This window comes from Bidens hawaiensis, unplaced genomic scaffold (assembly GCF_021521415.1).
Source record: "Bidens hawaiensis isolate Kalapana, Puna unplaced genomic scaffold, B.hawaiensis_p1.1 tig00018956_1, whole genome shotgun sequence".
NCBI classification, from domain to species: Eukaryota; Viridiplantae; Streptophyta; class Magnoliopsida; order Asterales; family Asteraceae; genus Bidens; species Bidens hawaiensis.
Genome location: NW_027492878.1, coordinates 215973 through 238349, shown reverse-complemented (window position 1 = coordinate 238349; position 22377 = coordinate 215973). Strand labels below are relative to the sequence as shown.

General features: G+C 36.8%; 1 protein-coding gene across 1 annotated transcript; it reads left to right on the top strand.

Annotated features, from left to right (window-relative positions):
* The first annotated feature begins 7293 nt into the window (after positions 1-7293).
* Positions 7294-11076, top strand: LOC143557397 (delta-aminolevulinic acid dehydratase, chloroplastic-like). Its single transcript, XM_077046479.1, has 12 exons — positions 7294-7599; positions 7686-7797; positions 7879-7952; positions 8076-8144; positions 8216-8299; positions 8381-8450; positions 8621-8676; positions 8766-8887; positions 8971-9042; positions 9152-9233; positions 9315-9392; positions 10707-11076. Exons 1-12 carry the CDS (start codon positions 7327-7329, stop codon positions 10869-10871), a joined length of 1257 nt encoding a protein of 418 aa, XP_076902594.1. The 5' UTR covers positions 7294-7326; the 3' UTR covers positions 10872-11076.
* The last annotated feature ends 11301 nt before the right edge of the window (positions 11077-22377 follow it).

Genomic DNA, 22377 nt, shown 5'->3' with positions numbered 1-22377 from the left:
TGTGCATGCAGTAATATTAAAATTGATTCTTGACTTCTTGTTTCATGAACTTAGTATGGACAAAAAGATGTGTTCACCTTATCAAACAAACGAACATGAACACACATGTTGTTCATTCTCTTATGCTTTTTGACGCCCGGTTATGTTGTTGTTCAAGAGCAAGTGAACCAGATAAAAACTCAAGAGAAGGAATATGAAACATTTAACTTACAAATTTTCCAAAAAAAAACAGGTATGTCTATAGTGCTGTTAATGCTGTCTTTTATCTATCTTGTAAATCTTAGTTTTAAAAGGCCTCAACCAAATTCACATTTCAAAAAATCTTTGTCATCTGTTGCATCAACCCTTCAATGACATACCATAAATCCATTCCTCCTCATTTGTGGCTCGAAAATACAAAAAAGTTCCAAATAGATAATAATATTGTATTCCCAAACTTCTTGGATATTACAGCCCAAAAAAATAAAACAAATTTTGAAGTTTTGAAGTCGATTTTTGGTTCTAACTTTGTTTTGGATCCAATCCCGATTTTTATATATTGTTTTGGTTAGATATCCGGATTTGAGTGTCACTCAAACCAAACAACAGCGATAATATGATTCAAATATAATTCAAACGAAAAACTGACCAATGAATACAAACCAGTAGTGTGGAAGTAGAAACCCGTTACATCTACTATTATGTGTTAAACCGGTTAATATTGGTTTTATCTCTCTACATGTTTCTCAGAACTGGTTTTAAGGAGAAATTTTTCAATGTTATTGATTTTTGGTCACTATCAAGTGTCATCGTTAGATTTTGTCCACGGATATGGGTTTTTATTATTTAAATGGCACCATATTTAAGCAATATTTGTTTAGATACAATGAGAGTTACTAGGTGAATGTTCCATTTATGTTGAATACTTAGTTCAATATTGATTGTATTACTCTTATATATTCAATATAAAATAAAAGGTTATGGGTTGCGTTATCTCAAACATGTCAGATGGAACGGGTTGGGTTGGTCAAGTCAAATTGACAAATAATGTTGGATGTTTTATCATAATCTTTCATCTACAATATGCTCATTTTCATATAAAAAAATGTTTCGCTTTTATCTTAAAAATTGTTTTATATCTTTGGTAGGAGAATTCGGATCTTTCCATTGTTGGCTTCAAGTTCAAGCCGGTGAACATTATTTGTCTTGGGATTCTCGGTGAACAAAAAGACGTGCTTGTTCATTCTTACATGCACTATGTGCTCGCCAATGGTGCATTGATTCATTGTATACGTTTCTTGGTGACTACATGTATACTACTAATACACTACTTGTGTATAAAGAAATTTTCTAGATAATGATACTGAATTAATGACGGATTTGACCTTTTAAAGTCACTTCAGTTTATTACATGTATACTACCAATACAATTTAATTAGTAAATTAGTTTTAAAAGAGCGTACCCGCTGCGAAGCGCGGGCATTTCTGCTAGTAGTATATAAAAAAATAAGTAATTGCAGCAAGTCATATGAGAATAACAAATTAACCAAATGAGCAAGTATAAATGAGATGTCGAGAAGCACAAAGCTATAACGACTAGCGTATGATCATACTGTTCTGAGATTATGTTGGATCTCTCCGAATGGGGTTCACGTAAAGCATATAAGCACATAAACAAGTAGAGTATAAATTGTTAACACATAAGACAATAGTTGCAGTTTTGTATATAAGTATATATAAGAAATACAATTTACGCATATGTCCTCAAAACGACGAGAAAAATACGGGGAATATGGTACTCACCTCAATAGACGAACAAGGTGATTGTGATATTAAGAATGCGGGAATCATGCGTGAAAGTTAAAGCCTAATAAAGAAACAAAGAGAAAGACGGATACACTAAGTAAAGCAAAGATTGATTACGCAAACTCGAAAACCATTATTTAGTTAATATTATAATAATATAACATTATATATAAAGATTTACATAAAATAATTAGTTTGTTAATTATGCGAAAAGTATATAAAAGTAAACTACATCTTTTTAAAATATTGTTAGTTTTATAAATATATTTATATATAAAGTTTACTTGTTGTGTGGGTGTGTGTGTACATATAATAAAACATAAATATTAGTTTTCGTGTTATTATATATACGTATATATACATATATGTTTACATATACATACATACACGGACGAAAGACGCGAGAAAACACAAATTCTATGTCGGTTTTTAATAAAAAAAATTTTATTTAATCATTAGTATTATTATTATACTTAGTAAAGGTTTTTCAAAAAAATAAATATAAATAACAGAAAAAATCGTTGTGGCAGGGGGTCGAACCCGCGTTATACTTAGTAAAGATTATAGTTTGGGCTATAAATGTCAAAACGTACAAGTTATATATAATTAAATAAATAATAATATAAATTTAAGCTCGATAAACGCGTTATATATATTTAATAAAATAACCCGAACATCGAACATAGTCGGGTAAAATATAAATTTCAAGTACCCGAGTTGTTACACAGTCATACGAATTTTAATTAATCCGAGACCCCCAACAGTTATACTAAATTCTCAATATAAAACATTTAATCATAAGACCTAAATGACTAAGACAAAACCCTTAATATACAATACTTAATTTGCACAAATTTTTCTATAGATCATTAAGTGCGCACATACTTTATTATAGACAAAATAAACATTCGAGGAAATTACATTAATAATTAATGCAAACTTGATAAGCTATTACAAAAAGTCTTTACTAAAACGCATCCTTGTTACTAGTTCTTGGAAAATTTTGGGGGGTAGATCTTTAGTCGATGGATCCGCAAGCATATCATTTGTGCTAATGTAAACGATACAATGATTATTTTCCTCTGTTCGTTCACATACGAGCAAATACTTTGTATCAAGGTACAAACCAGCTCCGCTCAAACAGTTACTGTTCGAGAAACTCACAGTAGTCGACTTGTCACAGTAAATCTTCAACAGTCGTGATATGGAGTTAACAACTTTCGGTCCAGTAATGAGGTTTCTTAGCAACATACCATGACAAGTTGCAGTGCACACTGCAACATATTCCTTCATCATTGTGGAGGTTGTTGTCAACTGCTGCTTATGACTCCTCTATGAAATTGATCCGCATGCTAGCATAAAACTTTAACTCGAAGTTGATTTCTTGTCATCTTTGCATTTTGCAAAGTAAGAATCATAATAGCCGACTATTACCAAGTTATAAGTTCTTCGGTGTCTCAACTTATAGTTTTCCATTCCTTGAAGATATCTTAATACTTTCTAGTATGCTTTCCAACTATCTAGGCCAGAATTAGATTGATATTGGCCTAGAATTCCAGTAATAAAATCAATACCTGGATGAGTACAAACTTAAGCATACATTAAGGTTTAGTTTATTTTTTGCTTAAAAGGTCTACAATGAGTTTATGTCTGCGGGCCAGCAGACATAAGCCTCTGAAGATAGTTTGTTTTTTTAAAAGACTTGAAAAGTGCTTTTACGACCTTAAAAAATAAGCCAATATCCAACTTCTACACACACTACCAACACCCACTGTCCACCACCACACATCGTCCGCCACCACCACCACCACCACCTACCACCTGTTGTCCGCTAGGCATGAGCAAGGGACGGTACCTGCATCTGTACCTGTACCCAATTGTACCCATATCAAAAACCAATAAAAAATGTACCAATACTTGTACCAAATTTTTCGGCATGGTACGGGTACGAGTATTGGTATGGTACCCGTTTTTGTACCACTTTGCTTTTTTATTTCCAAATATTCGACGATCTTGAAATCGGTATCTGTACGAGTAACAAACAACCTGAATTAGTTCGGGTATCGGTACTTGCACTTGTACGTGACAAGTACCAAATTAGTACAAGTACCAAAGTACCAAATTGGTCGCCGATTTATTGATAAGATAATACTGAAGAACCCTAATTCAGTCCGACTTTAAGTGATTTTTTGTTGTTTCGTGTCTTGGATGTTATATTATTTAATATTGAAGAAACTTTTGATACTTGTTTAATAATAACATGGTTGGATAATTTATTTTATATATTAAATAAATATAAGGAATACCAATTAAACGCCTATATATTCCAAACATGTACAAAATACCAATCGTATCCATATCGTATCCGTACATGTACCTGATTGTACATGTACCAAAATTCAACAAAATTGAGTACCAATACCCGCACCGAATAAGCCTAATTAGTACGTGTACGAGTATTTGGGACAAAATGCTCATTCCTATTGTCCGCTTCCACCACCGTCCATCACCACTATAACAAACCATAAAATAAATTAAAGGAAAAGTAAAGAAATAAAAGAAGAAAATTTCATCCCACATTGGTAGAGAAAAGAAAAGGATAGGCTTCCACCATGGTATAAATAGGAATGTAAGTTCTTGTCCCAAATCGCTAGATTATAAAACTAGTGAGCTATTTATAAGAAAGAAAACTCATTTGTTAATATTCTTATAAAACAAATCACACCTAGTGGTCCTAGCGGAGGGTGTGAAGCACCCGAACGTGCACGCGCACGGGCTCGGGCGAAGCGCGATGGGCGCAATGTGACGCTTTGATGGCGCACTTTGCACTTCGCTTATCCAGAAACTTTGCGGCGTCGCGATACGCGACGTGGAGGTTACGCAGACAAGACAGGTAACGTCGCAATGCTATAAGATTCATCGCGATACGCGATGCCCTTTGTTTATGACCATCGCGTATCGCGACGGGTTCCAAAATCAGCATAAATAGATTGGAAATGAGACGTTCACTCCTCGTCCCAAATCTTTCTTTCTTTCTGAAATTTCCTTATATATATATATATATATATTAAGAAGATGGTATAATACCCGAGTGATCGTAGCGATATCCTATCTGATTGAAAGAAACTTATATACGCGAATCCAAAAGCTCTGCCTATCAAGGTACGACATTGTGTCATCGTGTAAAGTTTCTAATCTCGTGATTATCGTTATGATTATTGGTTTGATACTAATCTAGATATACTACATTGTGTTTAACCTAGGTGGTTAATACCAAGAAGCGTTCTTTAATTGTAAACTTGCAAGGTGAGACATTCGACTTTTGTACAACTCACATTTACGTGAGACAACTATTTTTCCGACACTGTCATGATAATTTCAAAACCTATAAAACTCATGGCAGATGGTCTAAATGTTTTAAAATATTTTTTTAAAAGTATTTTAAATACATTATATTGATTAAGTCTCTGTAGACTTACGGGTTGGTTACTACCAGTATTGTGGGGTTTTGTATACAAGGCTTGCATACTGGGCTATTATACGTTACTCATTGGACAAGTGTTAGCCATTAAGTAATATGACCACAATCATAGATACGGTCGAGTGACAAGTACCTTTCGGTAAATTGTAAGCAGACAAATGTAAAAACATCTTAATGCTGTAAATGTAAAATGTGTCATTTACAAATGAATGTACTCACTAGTATTTCTTGCTGATTAAATATTTTGAACATGTTTCAGGTGACTTGTTAGAGACAAAGGAATGATACATGCGGGCTTCCGACTTAAATAAGTGGCTTGTCACTAAAATAAAGAAAACGTGTTTTGTACATTAGGGTTTATCCCTATAAAGTTTAGGTTTGTATCAAAATGGATTAAATTCTCAGTTTATAATAATAATAATCATGGTGTTTTTATCTCTGATAATTTTTCCTAACTACGGTTTTGATAAAAATATTCCGCTGTAAAATAATTTAATAAACACCGATACCACCAATCAATGTTCACAGTTTCCCTCCCAGGGTATAGGGGTCGGGGCTCTGACAACCACCACCCATCGTCCACTACCACCACCAACTAATTATCTATCTATGATAAATCATTCTAACGTAAATTCATATTTTGAAATCAGACATTCACATTCACAAAAAGAACACATGTTAAATAATTTGTAGCACTTTTATCATTAAAATGACTAAAATACCTAGATTTTTACAAAGAATATTATCTTCTATAGAAGTAGGGGCGCAAACGAGCAGAGTTGTCTGTGAGCTACTTGAGCTTTGATCGATAAAAAGCTTAAAACAAGTTGAGCATGAGCCTCCAGAGCCCAAGCTCGAGCATTGTATGGAAAGCTCGATAGGCTCGTCGAGCCTTAACGAGCATTGTGTATTTTTCAGTTTTACCTCTTTTGGACCTTCATATATAATATACATTGTGCAATCTCTTTCTAACCGAGCTTTGGCACCTTTAAGGTACTACACGAGCTTGAGTCGAACTTAAATAAAAGTACTATTAATGTTTTGCTTGGTTAGCAAAAATATGCTGATAATTTAAGGGTAAAAACTTTCGACACAACAAACACAACTCTGATGATCACTAGGTTTTAGTTTGTCTCTAACAAGTATAGTGAATGGGTCATATTCGAGTCAAAGTTTTTAACCCATTTAATCAAATAGTCGTCAACCTGTTTAAGTAAACATGTCGACCATAACCCTTTTTGCTGTTTTAACCCAGTTTTCACAACCCACCAGCATGATTAACACTTTTACAACCTAACTATCACCCGCAAACCCGTTTGAGACACGTCTAAACAAATTAGTTTAACAAGTTGAATTCGGGTTACACACTTTGAAGTGCGAGCGGATTAGATCCAATGTTCATAACACAAGTAAAAATATAGACATGATCGTTCAACTTATGAACCCGTCACCTCTAGTTTACATGACACACATAGAATTGAGACTCTTTCACCACGTGGGTTGATTAATTTGTAAAAACAAAAACTTTAGGGTCAGTCACTTTATAGTAAAAAAGAAAAAGAAGAAATAATAAAAACAAAATCTGATCTAAAACTAAAACTAAAACTAAAACTAAAACAATGACATTGTCAGTTTCATCTATCATCCTTACCTAATAATAATAATAATAATAATAATCGCTCCCTCCTTCAATTCATCCACTCACCGTCGAATATCTTTTCCCTCCGGCAGCTCAGGCATCACATCAATCTCGTACTCTTAAACTTTAATCGTTCCATTCCGACATTTGCCTGTTAGGGTTTGATGTGTTTAAGCTTATTACATTGAATTTTGTTTATTTGTTAAATTTGCATTTGTTTTCTATAATTTTTTATTTCTTCGATTTATTTGTTACATTTGCAGTTTTTTTGGGTTTTATTTCTTTGATTATTTGTTAAATTTGCATTTTTTTTTTCTGGGTTTTATTTCTTTGCCTCTTATTATATGTTACCTTTTTAACATCTCTTAAGGTTGTTTTTTAATAGCTTTTATTTGTAATTTGTTGTTGGTGTAGAAAAGTTATGGCATTGAATGTTGGAACATTCAAGGGTCTAGATTGCCTGGGCCATGGGAAATTCAATCCGAATGCTCTTCCCACTCGCCCATCGGTATGCAGTTTCTCACATAGGCGTATGCTTCTAGTAAAGGCTTCCACAAATGATGGACCCATCAAAAAGCTGGGTATGAGTGATGCAGAATGTGAAGCTGCGGTTGTCGCTGGAAACGTCCCTGAAGCACCTCCAGTGCCACCCGTTCCAGCATCTCCGGCTGGAACTCCCGTGAATGCTTCAATTGTATGTGTTTTCATCTTAAGTTCGTTATCCCAAAGTTATGAATTTGTTTTTTGATCTTTACATGTTACGTCTGTTCATGTATCAAGAACATTACTTCTCGCCCGCGTCGTAATCGTCGGTCAGCGGTCTTGAGATCTGCGTTCCAGGAAACAAGCTTGTCGCCTGCAAATTTTGTGTACCCTCTTTTTATTCATGAAGGTCTAATTCGAGGCCAAGACTTTTTTTTGTTTTCTTTAAATTTATTATTTTGTGGATTTTTATTCTTCTTTGGATTTGCAGGTGAAGAGGACACACCTATTGGTGCCATGCCTGGTTGCTATAGGCTTGGATGGAGACACGGGCTTGTTGAAGAGGTTGTAATGTGTTATATTATATATTGGTTGAGTTAGACTTGTTTGAATCTTTACTTGTTTTAACAAAAAGTAATTAAGGTTGAAAGATGTATGAAATGAATGGTGTGGTGTTCTATATTTTAGGTCGCCAAGGCTCGTGATGTTGGGGTCAATAGTATTGTGCTTTTCCCTAAAGTCCCGGATGCGCTAAAGGTGGTTTTTTATATTTCAATTCGATGTTTCTGTTTCCAAAGTGTAAAATAATGTGGTTTTTGGATCTTTAGACTCCCACTGGAGATGAAGCATACAATGATAATGGACTGGTACCTCGAACTATTCGGTTGCTTAAGGACAAGTACCCTGATCTTGTAAGAATGTACATTGATTCTTTTTGGTTTTATTTGAGTTTTTTTTGTCAAATATTAATGGTTTAATGTTTATGTTGATAGATTATTTACACTGATGTTGCTCTAGATCCATATTCTTCTGATGGACATGATGGTATCGTTAGAGAAGATGGTAATTTGCATACCCTTTTTTTTGTGTCCTAAAGTTCATGTTTTGAGCTTTGATTCATATCATGTACGTTCTTTAAAGGAAAAGTTAACAAAATTTTGGAAGAATGATGGAGCTTTTTCTTCAATTGCAATTTGATTAATAATGCACTCATGTGTTACAACATTATGCAGGAGTTATAATGAATGATGAGACTGTGCATCAGTTGTGCAAACAAGCTGTATCACAGGTATTTGCATATTATCATTTGTGATATGCTACATGATCTACCAAGTGTTTCTGAAAGTTTAGTTTTGGCAATGTGTGTTTCTTTTATAGGCTCGTGCAGGGGCAGATGTTGTAAGCCCGAGTGACATGATGGATGGCCGTGTAGGGGCAATCCGGTCAGCCCTTGATGCTGAAGGTTTCCAACATGTGTCCATTATGTCATATACTGCAAAGTAAATTTCTAATCTAACTCACTATATATATATTTTTTATGCTGGCTAGTTTTTTTAAAACGTGTTTGATTTGTTATGTACAGATATGCCAGCTCATTTTACGGCCCGTTTCGAGAAGCTTTAGAATCAAATCCTCGTTTTGGAGACAAGAAAACGTATGTAAACTTTATATAATATAATGTTTATTTGCTTATTAGTTTTATAATGTGAAATTTGATGGAATAAAATCAATAAAGTGCATTAACTGTGGCTTTTGTGCAAAAGTTACCAAATGAACCCAGCAAACTATAGAGAAGCCCTGATCGAATTGCATGCAGACCAGTCTGAAGGGGCCGACATCCTTCTGGTCAGTAAATTTTTTCCTTAAGTTTGATTATTTTACCGTTGAAATAATATCTTAACCATAATCACCTCTGATTGGTCACAGGTAAAACCGGGCTTGCCTTACTTAGATGTTGTTAGGTTGCTCCGTGATAACTCTCCATTGCCAATTGCTGCATATCAGGTAATCTTTAGTTCTAATGTTTAATATCAAGTCATATACTCATGCACTCTTTAACATGTTTTTTTAGTACAAGTTTTGTTTGTGATAATTGTCTAAAGTACCCCTCTAAAAATGATAAATTAAGTCCCTTGGATAGGTAAACCAGGTCGTATTTGGACTGTACTAATAATAACAGCCCACTTACTATTCAAGTGAAAAAGTTTAAAAAAATTTATTTAACTTGTAAGTTTAACCCATCAACTTGGTTATATGCAATGTTGTAAAAGTAGGTCTACAAGGCCGAGTACTCCCCGAGTACTCGCTACAAGGTATGGCGCCGAGAGGAGTTTCATTAACTCCTCCTAGTTACTAAGAATCGATCGAATGTGGTTAACCTCAGCCAGAATCACATCTAGTCAGTCAACTTGGGCCGATTTTGACTTAAAAAATAAAACATAATTCATATTTCTATAATATTGAAAAAAGAATATCATTTTTTAACTAATGATTAACTAGTTTTAGAATAATTTAGTATTTAAAAATGCATTTATCATTTTTATATTGATATTCACTTATTTTGTTAAAAATATTAGCAAACTTATGATATTTGACATATATATAGTATCCAAAAGTTAATTTTCTTTATATTTACCATTTCCGAGTACTCTCCGAGTACTCTCCGAGTACTCCCCAAGTACACCCAACTCCCTAGTCGACCGCCTAGGGTCCGCCTAGCGACTTTTGCAACCTTGGTTATATGCATTTAACCTGTTTAGATTAACATGCCCACTGTTGTATTCAGGTAACACGGTTTTAATGTGTGGTTAGGGGTGATGTCTTATATATGAATAACCATACGGGTCGAGCGTGTGAAGCTCATCAATTTCTACCTACTCATCTGCCAACCCGACACAATCGTTGCTAGAGATGTAAACGAGTCTAGCCGCTCGTGAGCTACTTGAGACTGATAAACGAGCCAAGCCCGAGCTTGAAAAACTATTCATGAGCCGAGCTCGAGCTTTAGAAATAAAGTTTGAAACGAGTTGAGCTCGTTAAACGGGCCTAGCTAGGCCTAAACGTGCCCAGGCTTGGCTCTGCTCTTTCACACTACTAATTGCAGCCCTACACTTTGACCCTTATTATTTCTAAGTGGTATCTTGAAAATCTACATTTTATGGGTGAAAAAATAGGTAATTAAATGAAATAGAAATGTTTAGTTATATATTTTATGCATCTAATCCCTATAAAACATGCTAAAAAGTGAACTTTTGCAATTTGTATGTGTAGTGTAGTCGAGTCATTAAATATTTTGTTTCATATGTTTTGGGGTTGTAGGTTTCTGGAGAGTACTCGATGATAAAAGCCGGGGGCGTCTTAAAAATGATTGACGAACAAAAAGTAATGCTGGAATCACTCATGTGTTTGAGGCGTGCTGGTGCAGATATCATCCTCACCTATTTCGCATTACAGGCGGCTAGATGCTTGTGTGGCGAGAAGTAACCGCTGTGGGTGGATTTGTGTTGGAGTTTCTTGCCAGACGGATTTATTTTAAATTTTATTGTTGTAAGCATGATAATAGAAGAAAATCAAAATAAAATATTGGAGTTGAAATACCTTTTGTGTACTTGTGATTGATCGCCTAGTGTGTCGATATAATTAGTTATGTAGAGGTGAAGCAGCTTTTTATCTTTTTAAGTATTATATAAGCTTGGGTTTGTTTTATTTAGAATATTTTTCCTCTAATTGTATAATTTACCAAAGGTAATAAGGTGTATGATTTATTAATGTGTTTATTATGATTATACAAACTTTGATAAACTTGCTTTATTTTGTTTTGTTTTTTTTAAATAAAACCATCTAGGAATATTTGAGAACTAGTTTTATAAATTACATGGGATGAGTTAATGTATAAATTATAATGAACAACTTAATATAAATAAAAAAAAAACAGTAACTCTCTTTATATTATGTAAAAAAAAATGTATTGCAAATATAGTCGTTTTATATCATCAAATGCATTTGAATTTTAAATCAAGAACGAGTAATGGAAAATTTGTATATGATTTTCAAGACTAAATATTTGTAAAAAAAACTAAAAAAATATTATAGTTTTCTTAAATACGAAGATGTCTCAAAAATTGAATGTTATTGTATTATTTTAACATAAACTCTTTTATATACATTTTAATTTTAAAGAAAATACTTTATGGCACGTAATTATTATATTTGTTAGTGCACGGTTTTGGTCGTCTTGAGTCTTTGTAATCGTTTGTATTTATTATTATTATTATTATTATTATTATAATGTAAGGGTATTTTGGTAATTACAGGCCCATTCGTTAAGTTATGAATGCTCACTCGTTAAGCTTGTTTAACGAATGAGAGTTAAGTTGTTATACATGTCCATTCGTTAAGAATATTTAATAAATGGACCTTAATCGTTATTGATACGTTCCCATTCTTCATAGAATGTTGACGAATGGGGTATAGCGAATGAGTCATTCGCTATACCATTATGTTACTTATTGTAATGAAAACGAATGAAGTCCATTTGTGACGGCATGTGTAACGAATGACATTCGTCTTCTATATAAAGGTTGTTCATGCCTTCATAATTTAAGTGTTTTTTAACGCATTTTCTTAAGCCGTTACTCTGCCAAATTGCTTACTAACATACTTCGTTCTTAATCTATTATATATATACACATATCAAATAACTAGATCTGATTGTTTAATTATGAATTGATCAATTAATCAATGGAAGCTCAATAGAATCGTGTTTCTACAAGTGGTATCAGAGCTCAAAGGTTAGATTGTGTATGTGTTCAGATAATTCGTAATGAATTGATTGATAATTTGCCGATTGAGTGTTAATTAAGATCCGAGTTTGAGTTTATTGAATTTAGCTGAATTAACACGCTGAGATGTTAATTAGAGGCTGATTTGATTGAAATTGGATTCAGAATTGAGGTATTGTAAGAGTTTGGAATGGATTTGGATAGATTTGGTGTGAACAAGAAACAAAGGTTTCTGTTTTGAATACTATTGGATTACGGACGGATTTTGAATTGGAATTGTGTGTTCGGATAGGTTTGGGTTTGTCCGTGAGGTTGGGAAGAATGGTTTGAGCATTAGAGTGTTTGATTGATACTTTTCCATATCTAAGTCGAGATTCAAACAATCACGAAAACATGGATTATACAATCAATTCTTAACCAAATCTAGAAAACTATTGTTGAAGACTTGAAGATTCACATGTTCATTCGTTATGATGACTTCACTCATTCTCTATATGATGGATAGTCATTCGCTATCTAGGTGTAACTGAATTGTGCCACGTGTCAAAGTTGTTACAACTGAATAACAACTTCATTCGCTACTGTAGCTGATTTGTCATCAATCATTCGTGATCAAAACTCATTCGTCATTCATTCATCAATCATTCGTTAACCGATTCGTCACTAATACCTATTCGTACCAAGTTCATTCGTTATCAAAACACCATTCCATCCGCTACTATATTCGTCAACCATTCGTCAAGCTATTCGGGTGTTGATTCGTTACACTTGAATCTTCATTCGTTAGAGTTATTCGTTATCACCATTCGTGTTGACTGGCTGTCATTCGTTATCTCATTCGTCACTCTCATACATTCGTGATACTGTTCATCTTTTGACTGATTATTGTTCCCCATTCGTTACAAACTTTCCATTCTTTACCACTATTTGATAAAACATTTACCTTTTAAACCTTTAAGTTTCAAACTTGAATACTTTTTTCCCTTAAACTTTTATTTTAATCTACTTTTGAGATGGATGGTTTCTATGCTCTGGCATCTCAAAACATTTTGATGCAACAAATGTTGCATCTCGATGCTGAGATCGGATCACATTCAAAATGTCCTCTTTAATGAAGTTTAGTGATTTTGCAAAATGAGAACCACAATCCAGAGCATAGCCAGGGTCTGTACACCCAGACTGTTCAAGATGTCTTGACGATGTTTATACGGTACCCATGGTTGGTAGTGAAACAACTGGTTTTACTACAAAGGTTTTTTCTCAATATTCTCAAGAAGAAAAGAAAGCTTTAGAGATTGAAACAAAGGCATATTCCACATTGACGATGGCATTACCCGACAATATTTTCCATCAAGTTGGAAGTATTAAAATTTGTGCATCTTTGTTTCAGCACATTAAATGAGAAGTATGGGAAATACTGAGGAGAGTAAGAAGGTGATGCCAAAGTTTCAGTTTCAAAATTTTAACTTATTGAAAGGAGAGACTGTTGAAGAGATGCTTACAAGATTCAATCATCTTATCGCTGAGATGATGATGATCGTCGTTTGAGTCAATCAAAAACCTAATTATTCTAAATAGTTAGAGCAAGTAGGGTATCGTATCACAAGGAGTATGTGGTCAATGCTATTCGTGTAACAGATTCAATATTATGAAGTACTGGTTTTTAGTGCTGATCACACAAGCAATAGTTTGAATTAAGAGAACTAAGCAACGAGCAAGCAAACGAGTATTAAACAGTTAACAAAACAAACCACACCCGGGAATTCAAGTAAGCAACCAAACAGTATCTCATGCAACCTAACAGATTGATTATCAACGATTAACTGAAAACTGATCAACCAGACAAAACCTTAGACGTCAACAATTACTTTACACACGGCACTAGTTATCAAACAGTCCTTGCCAGTGTGACTCAGTTAAGGGTAATTGTACGTTTTATCGTATTCAATCTAACCAAACAGTTATATGACTAATTACCTAGCAACTGGTAACAGATCGTTCAGACCAACGTAAACCTAAACCGACCGAACACACAGAAATACTAAATATCAATAATCATATATCAATCATCAATAACAAAACATAAGTATTCTTAATCACATGAGAAAAACTGTAAATGGTTACAAACTATACATCCCGGGTGCGATTCTAGGATATTAGCCGAGCCTAGACATCACCAAATCTTCGATACGGAGGATATAGATCATGCAGAAGGTCTTGACACAAGCTATGGTGGTCAAAATCGCCTCTATGGACTGCTGGAATCGCCTTTGGTTCGTAAAAACGGAGTTAGGGTTTCTTGTTGATGAAAAAGAAGTTATAAACAAAAAATCCCGTCTGCACACCCGTCGCGGTACGCGACGGGGTCTTCTATGAGTCGATCACGTACCGCGATTGACTAAAAAGTCAAACTTCATTAACCTCCCATCGTGTACCGCGATGGGACCTTCAGCAAGCCCATCGCGTACCGCGATGGGACACTGCTACAACAACCTTCATTCTTTTCATCGTTTAGCGTGCTGGACATCCCGGGTCTTCATTCCGTGTGATAACAGGTCCATACTGAGTACTTTAACGCCTATGACCTGAAATCCAATAAAACACGTATGAAGTATCGATAGTTCTAAAATAAACAGTTAAAACTAAATAATAAACAAACTAAAACATATACAAATTAACCGACCATCACATCCCCACACTTATCTTTTGCTTGCCCTCAAGCAAAACTCTAAAGCAAACATCGACCTCCATCATAGGTATGTAGATTATCGCCATTAATACTAGTAAGTTTTAAGGTCATACCCAGTTTCCCAGACTGACACTGTTTTTAGATTGACATCTCACAAATACGGTTAATGCTATAATAAAAACAATAGATCCGCCCATACAGGTGTACTTTGTTTCCGGTTAAGGCACACATGCTCATACCACTCTTAATATAACATCTCTCCTCTCGGTTTAATATATGGACTAACAAAAGATGTGCCAGTATCACTCAGCTCTCAATATCACTCATAAATACATATTAATCCATCAAGCTGCTTTGGCACAAATGCAAATCAAGAGACGTTTAAAAGGGTTGTAACGAGGCCAGGTGTAAGGGTATGGAAGGGAAATATTTAAGTAGCTCAAACGATCCGACCCGGCTTATTACAAAACATCTAAATAAACGAAACTAATGTACAACTAAATGACTGATTATATACATCTAAATAAACAAACTATCAACATACTGATTTCACATTTTTTTTACATAAACGAACTTCAACGAACTACAGAATACATAACTAAATATAAACAGACATCTTTTTTTAAGCATAATAACGTGATGCTTAACAATGGAACAAATACAAATACAAGAACAAAAACAAGAACAATTACAGTTACAAAAAAAAACCTAGTAAGCCGGATCGTCTCGTAACATAATGTCGGGGTTAAACAAACGAAAAAATAAGTCCAAAAAATGTTTTCTAAGGGACCCAACCCCCCGCCCCTCACATTACCCACGCTCATATGTATAATGTATGAGGCACAACCCCCCAGTACCCACACTCTCGCTCATCCAGACGAGGCTTAACCTAATTGCCTCTATCACTTTTGCATTTTGCCAACTACGATCCCGTAATCCATGAACATCAGTGAAATCACTCAAATGACGTGTGTGTACTGTATATTATATGTGTATTATATATATATTTGGGTCAACTCACACACATACCGGAGGAATAGGGTTGCGACATAAACATGTGTACCTGTCCCCATGACTCGTTATTCCCGCCTAAACGACCCCATTTTCAACTTCTCGTAATAAAAACGTTTGTGAGCAAGATTAATGAGACGCTGAAAAACCAACCATGACCAGAAACCTATGACTTGGCATTAATGGAAATAATTAACAGTTAACAACTTTGGTTTCCGAACACTCTTCGAGGCACTATCGGGCTAAAATTTTTCAAATTTCCCCCATCCCCACACTTAAGGTTTACATTGTCCTCAATGTAAAAATACTTAACATTGTCCTCAAAGTAAAAATACTTAACATTGTCCTCAAAGTTAAAATAGATAAAACGATTAACGAACATTTGAGGGACGGGGTTGAAATTGACTTTTTGACTATTAAGCAATTTCAAAATTCCGGGGCTCATGTTTGGCGGTTCTACTAACAATTATACAATTACACTTTTAACGTTTAAAATAACAACAAAATTAAATTATGAAACTGAAATTATCTGATATCAACGTGACTGGAGAAGGACCAGTCAGCTCGTGAACTCTCATAACACTCGTGTAATCACGTCTTATCCAATTACCAAACTGACAATCAAACCTGCAAAATCTCGAGATGTGTAGAAGCAAGCTTCTCACAAGTGTAAGACATAGGTCTTTTAAGAGTTATGAAAATAAATATTTGTTAATTTTATTAAAACAATTACCGAGCCAAATTAATTCGTTTCATAATAAATTTTGTTAAATTGGTTAAAAACGTTAAAAGACCTAACTCACTTTCGTAGGAATCACGATTGCATTTAGCGTATGCAACAAGCCCTGTAAACCCCCCGGTAGCCCGGGAGGACGAGTGGGGTCTCATGAGGGTTTATAGTGAACAACACCCACAAAGTTCAATTACAACAAAATATACAAATAAATCAAACACAGTAGCAATCAAAAGATATATAACATAATGCCCAACAAGTTACCCATACATGAATCCCCAAAATATAATATAATATAATACAGACCATGATAATAATAAAAACAAAATAAAGTGAAAAAAGGGTAACCAAAAAGCTACTGTGCTGGTGGATCATCAGCCGCCTCGTCCTGCTGGTCTACAGGCTGCTCCTCTGTAATAGTCAAAGAGTCTGGAAGTGGTACCTGCAAAGCAGTAAATAATAATAGAAAGTAATCATTATAACGGGCCCGCTGTGCCACCTGCTCCTGCTGTATCTCCGACTGCCGCTGATATAACATCTGTAGTGTGACTGGCTGTCGCGGCTGTGAAGATGATGATGCTGATGCCTGTCTCAGCGTATGCTGCTGCCGAGGTCGCTCAATATGTGGAGTCGGACGATGCTGCCTACGTGTCGGAATGCCTCTCTGAAGAGAAACTGCAGCCTCCGATCCCTCTGGTGGTGGTGCCTGTGGACCCTGTCGAACCGGGACTAAAGCTACTGGATCCTGCTCCTCAACGATCCCGGCCCAACGGGCCTTCGATATCCCAAAAACATATGTGGCTGGCCCCAACGTAAAGTATCCAGTCGGATAGCTCTCAAATACCCCAAGTCGCTCAGCAATCCTCGTAATATAAGGCCCTAAGGGTAAATGTGCCGAGGATCCCTGAAGTCTGCTACCCCGAGCGAAAGATGTGAGCAGGAGCATCGCCACATTGGCCGGTCGCTGGCCAAGGATAGAATATAAACACAGCAAATCTAAGTTGCTGCACTTCTCGTGGCCCGAATGTCGGCCTACGAGAGTACAGGCAACGATCCTGTGAATGTAGCGATGGACGGGGTCCCGAATAGACGACTCCACAACAGAACTGGAGTGAGCCCCGTCGGCGATCTCCGCCCAATACTGGCCTAGCTGAGTCTCCGTGAGCCAGTGCTCACGGGGCGCCTGAGCGTGTGTCGTGTACCCTCGTATACTCTGCAGAAATGCAGGCGCCTAAACCTCCTCGGCCGTATAAAATCCAGTGGCCACGGCAAAATCTGGGACTGACATCTCGTACAGCTGTCGTCCTAGTGAAAAGGATACCGCTCGTGGCCCACTGAAGTTCGTGGGCGTGAAGTCAAAGGTCGAGTAGAACTCACGTGTGAGCTCGACATATAAATGCGAGTCACACACGAGCACATCTGCCCACGGACGTGTCAATAAAGCTCGTACCTAGTCGTATATCCCCAACTGGCCCAGCAGTGTCCAGTCAAAAGAACGATGGCGAAACAGCTGCATGTGTCGGGCCCGCTGAAATCTCGTATACTCCTCTGATGTCAAATATAATCGGAGAACCTGATGAGGTATACGAGCATCTCCTATAATATCCGCTGGCTCGATGCCCGCTGCAATCTGTACCTCCTCACTGTCATAGCGGATGACACGAGGGTCAGTCCGCTGCCTCTTGCGCCGTGTGCGCGAGGACTCTGGTGCATCAGCCATATCTGCAAACTCAAGCAAACAAGTTAGATATGTTAATATGGCGACGACCGTATAGCATTTCGGTCGCGGTCGTCCCATATAATAAAATAATATTAAAATATTAATAAACTAATAAAATAAAAATAAAGCCGAAAAATTCGGGAATACCCTTTGCGTATATCTATAAACCAGATTAACCCGCCCGAATGGAGATTGAGTACGGGCGGGTAATCAATTAACAATTCAAACTAGCAAGGTATCCCCGAGACTCGATTAACAAAGCACAAACAAACGTGACTCGACACAACTCGATTAACTACACATAACCAAACAAAACAAAAGACGAACTAACATACTTAACACAAACTGACCAACTGTCTCGAAAAACGTGCAAAGCAAACAAGTAATATGTCGAGTTGGGTTTTGAAGTATTAATAAAATATTTTAAAAATTCGTTCACATAAATCTTTTAAAATCGAACAAACACTATCATTAGTTTTATAATAAAATAATGATTTTTAAATGTGAACCTCAAAACCCGACTCGTCACATTGAACAATCCCGATTAGTCAAACGAATAACCAACTCAATTAACCCGTAACCATAATCCCAAAATAAGTTCCGTAACCCGGTAACCATACTCTCAAAACTATAAGTAATAAAACAATTATCCCGACACACTAAACAAAGTTACAAACGAACACTTTCCGACAACCCATATCAAACTAACAGGTATCCGAAAAATTGAACAAGTTGTACACATACCTCAGTGTTGGTGCGGTGTTCGCCGGAGAAGAAAAACAGGAGGGGAAGAAGGGTAGCAGACGAAGAAGAAAGAAAGAGAGAAGAAGAAGAAGATATTTATCCTATCGGGTCAGGCGGGTATCCATAACCCATCGCGTACCGCGATGGGTAGAATTGGACTGGGAGCGTACCGCCGCCCAATTTGGGGCAATTAGGGTTTTAACCCCATCGCGGTACGCTATGGGTTGTTCTGCCATGACCATCGCGTACCGCGATGGGTTCAAGAATCAGATTTGAAAATTTTCGAAAACGCACCTGTTTTGGCATCCCGACATCACCTTGGACAAGTTTAAAACTGAAAATACCTTTACATACCTGGATTGACGTGTACTACATCAATGCTTACCAAACTTCACTAATTTCCCATTCTTCAACAAGCTTCCCCACACTTGGCGTTTACTGCACAAAACTCGAGACGACACTAAGTACAAGACTCAATAAAATAAAATAAAACTGGAAAGACACTTACCGACCCCGGGTTGCCTCCCGTAAGCGCTGAATTTAAAGTCTACAGCTCGACAATGCCTCGAACTCAGTTATCTTCATAAACCAGTGAAGTTACAATAAAATTCACCGATTCCTCATCCAGATCGTGTATGTCCTTCATCTCCAAATATGACTTCAGTCTATAGCCATTTACTACTTGTCTCAAATGATCATCAAAATCTTTAATCTCGTACTGACCATGATTCCCGACTCTTACAATCGAGTACGGTCCCGTCCACTTACTTCTTAGCTTGCCCAGGAAGAGTTTCATTCTCGTGTTGTACAACCATATTCGTTGACCAACTTCAAAATTCTTCAACCGGATATTAGCATCATGAACCTTCTTCATCTTTGCCTTGTAAGTGGACGCGCAATCGTATTCCTTGTCTCTCAACTCCTCGATCTCGCACAAAGCCAATTTCCTCGCTTTACCTGCATCATCATAATCCATATTAACCTGTTTAGTAGCCCAAAACGCTCTTTGTGCAATTTCAACTGGTAAATGGCAATCCTTTCCATACACAAGTCTATAAGGAGTGGTTCCAATTGGCGTTTTATAAGCAGTTCGGTAGGCCCATAGAGCATCAGTCAACTTAGTTGACCAATATTTTCGGTCCGCCCGAACGGTTTTATGCAAAATTTGTTTAATTTGCCTATTAGAAACCTCCACTTGTCCACTCGTTTGTGGATTGTAAGGAGTTGCTATTATGTGATCAACACCGTATCCTTTAAGCAATTTCCCGAATTTAAAATTCTTAAAATGAGATCCCCCATCACTTATGATAGTTCGGGGGACTTCAAATCTCGAAAAAATATTACTTTGAACGAAATTGCAAACGACTGTATGATCGTTTGTCCTAGTGGCAATTGCCTCGACCCATTTAGACACATAATCAACAGCCATTAGGATATACAGATTACCGTGCGAGTTAGGAAACTGGCCCATGAAATCGATCCCCCAAACGTCAAAAATATCAACAACAAGGATCGGGTTCAAGGGCATCTCGTCCCTCTTTGAAATACTCCCGAGTTGTTGACACTTCAAACAGTGTGTCGCAAACTCGTGAGCATCCTTAAACAAGGATGGCCAAAAGAAACCACTCGTTAAAACTTTTCGAGCAGTTTTCTGGCCACTAAAATGACCACCACACGCAGACGAATGTGCGTGTTCCAACACCGCTCTGACATCCTCCTCGGGTATGCATCGTCTGATCATCTGATCTGCACCGATTTTAAACAAATCTGGATCGTCCCAGATGTACTGTTTAGCTTGGGACATCAACTGTTTCTTCTTTCTCCTTGGCCAATGCTCTGGTAAATCACCTGCAACTTTAAAATTAACAATATGAGCAAACCAAGGATTTTGTGAAACTGCCAGGATATGTTCATCCGGGAAGGACTCGTTAATTGGCCCATCAGTGCTCCCATTTTCCACCATAATTTGGACAAGTGATCTGCAACAACATTTTCACTCCCTTTCTTGTCCCGAATCTCTAGATCAAATTCCTGCAACAGCAAAACCCATCTGATAAGCCTCGGTTTTGCATCCTTTTTATCCATGAGGTACCTGACAGCAGAATGGTCAGAATATATAATAACTTTACTACCCCAAATATAAGACCGGAATTTATCTAGAGCATATACTACTGCTAGTAACTCCTTCTCGGTTGTGGTATAATTTAATTGAGCATCCGAGAGGGTTTTACTTGCATAGTATATAGCAACGGGTTTCTTGTCAACCCGTTGACCCAAAACAGCCCCGACCGCATAATCACTTGCCTCACACATTATTTCAAAAGGTAAACTCCAATCGTGTGATTGCAAGATCGGGGCTTCAACTAATTTCACTTTCAAAATGTCAAAGGCCTTAGCACATTCATCATTAAAATCAAACGGGGCATCCTTATGCAATAAATTACATAAGGGTTTGGTAATGTCACTAAAACCCTTAATAAACCGTATATAAAACCCGGCATGCCCCATAAATGATCTAATGCCTTTGACATTGGTGGGATGAGGTAAAGTAGAAATGACTTGGACCTTAGCCCGGTCCACCTCGATCCCTCGACTCGAAACAACATGGTCCAATACAACCCCCTCTTGGACCATGAAATGGCTCTTTTCCCAACTAAGAACCAAGTTCGTTTCGACACATCTTTTCAAAACTCTTTCGAGTTGGTATAAACATGACTCGAAAGATGTGCCAAAAATCGAAAAATCATCCATGAAAATTTCCAAAGACTCCCCCACCATATCTGAAAAGATACTCATCATGCACCACTGAAAGGTGGCGGGGGCGTTACATAACCCGAATGGCATTCGCCTAAACGCGAATGTGCCGTACGGGCACGTAAACGTAGTCTTTTCCTGATCTTCAGGATGAATAGCTATCTGGTTATACTCGGAATACCCATCTAAAAAGCAATAAAATTTTTGACCAGATTGCTTTTCAATAATTTGATCGATAAACGGAAGCGGAAAGTGATCTTTTGATGTTGCCCGCGTTCAGTTTACCATAATCAATACAAATGCGCCACCCGGTTACCGGACGGGTGGCGACCTCGTTACCTGAGTCGTCCTTGATGACTTGGATGCCCGCCTTTTTCGGTACTGTCTGTGTCGGGCTCACCCACATGCTGTCTGATATGGCAAAGATAATGCCCGCATCCAACCATTTCAGCACTTAATTCTTCACCACTTCCCTCATATTCGGGTTCAACCTTCGCTGAGGATCGTGCGCGGGTTTGACATTCGGATCTGTTAAGATTTTGTGCATCACAATTGAG

Excerpts from the sequence above, each read along its gene's own strand:
- LOC143557397 (XM_077046479.1), top strand. The coding sequence starts at position 7,327 with ATGGCATTGAATGTTGGAACATTCAAGGGTCTAGATTGCCTGGGCCAT. Across the intron at positions 8,300-8,380 it reads AGGACAAGTACCCTGATCTT|ATTATTTACACTGATGTTGC; the intron begins GTAAGAATGTAC and ends TTATGTTGATAG. Across the intron at positions 8,677-8,765 it reads GCAAACAAGCTGTATCACAG|GCTCGTGCAGGGGCAGATGT; the intron begins GTATTTGCATAT and ends TTTCTTTTATAG.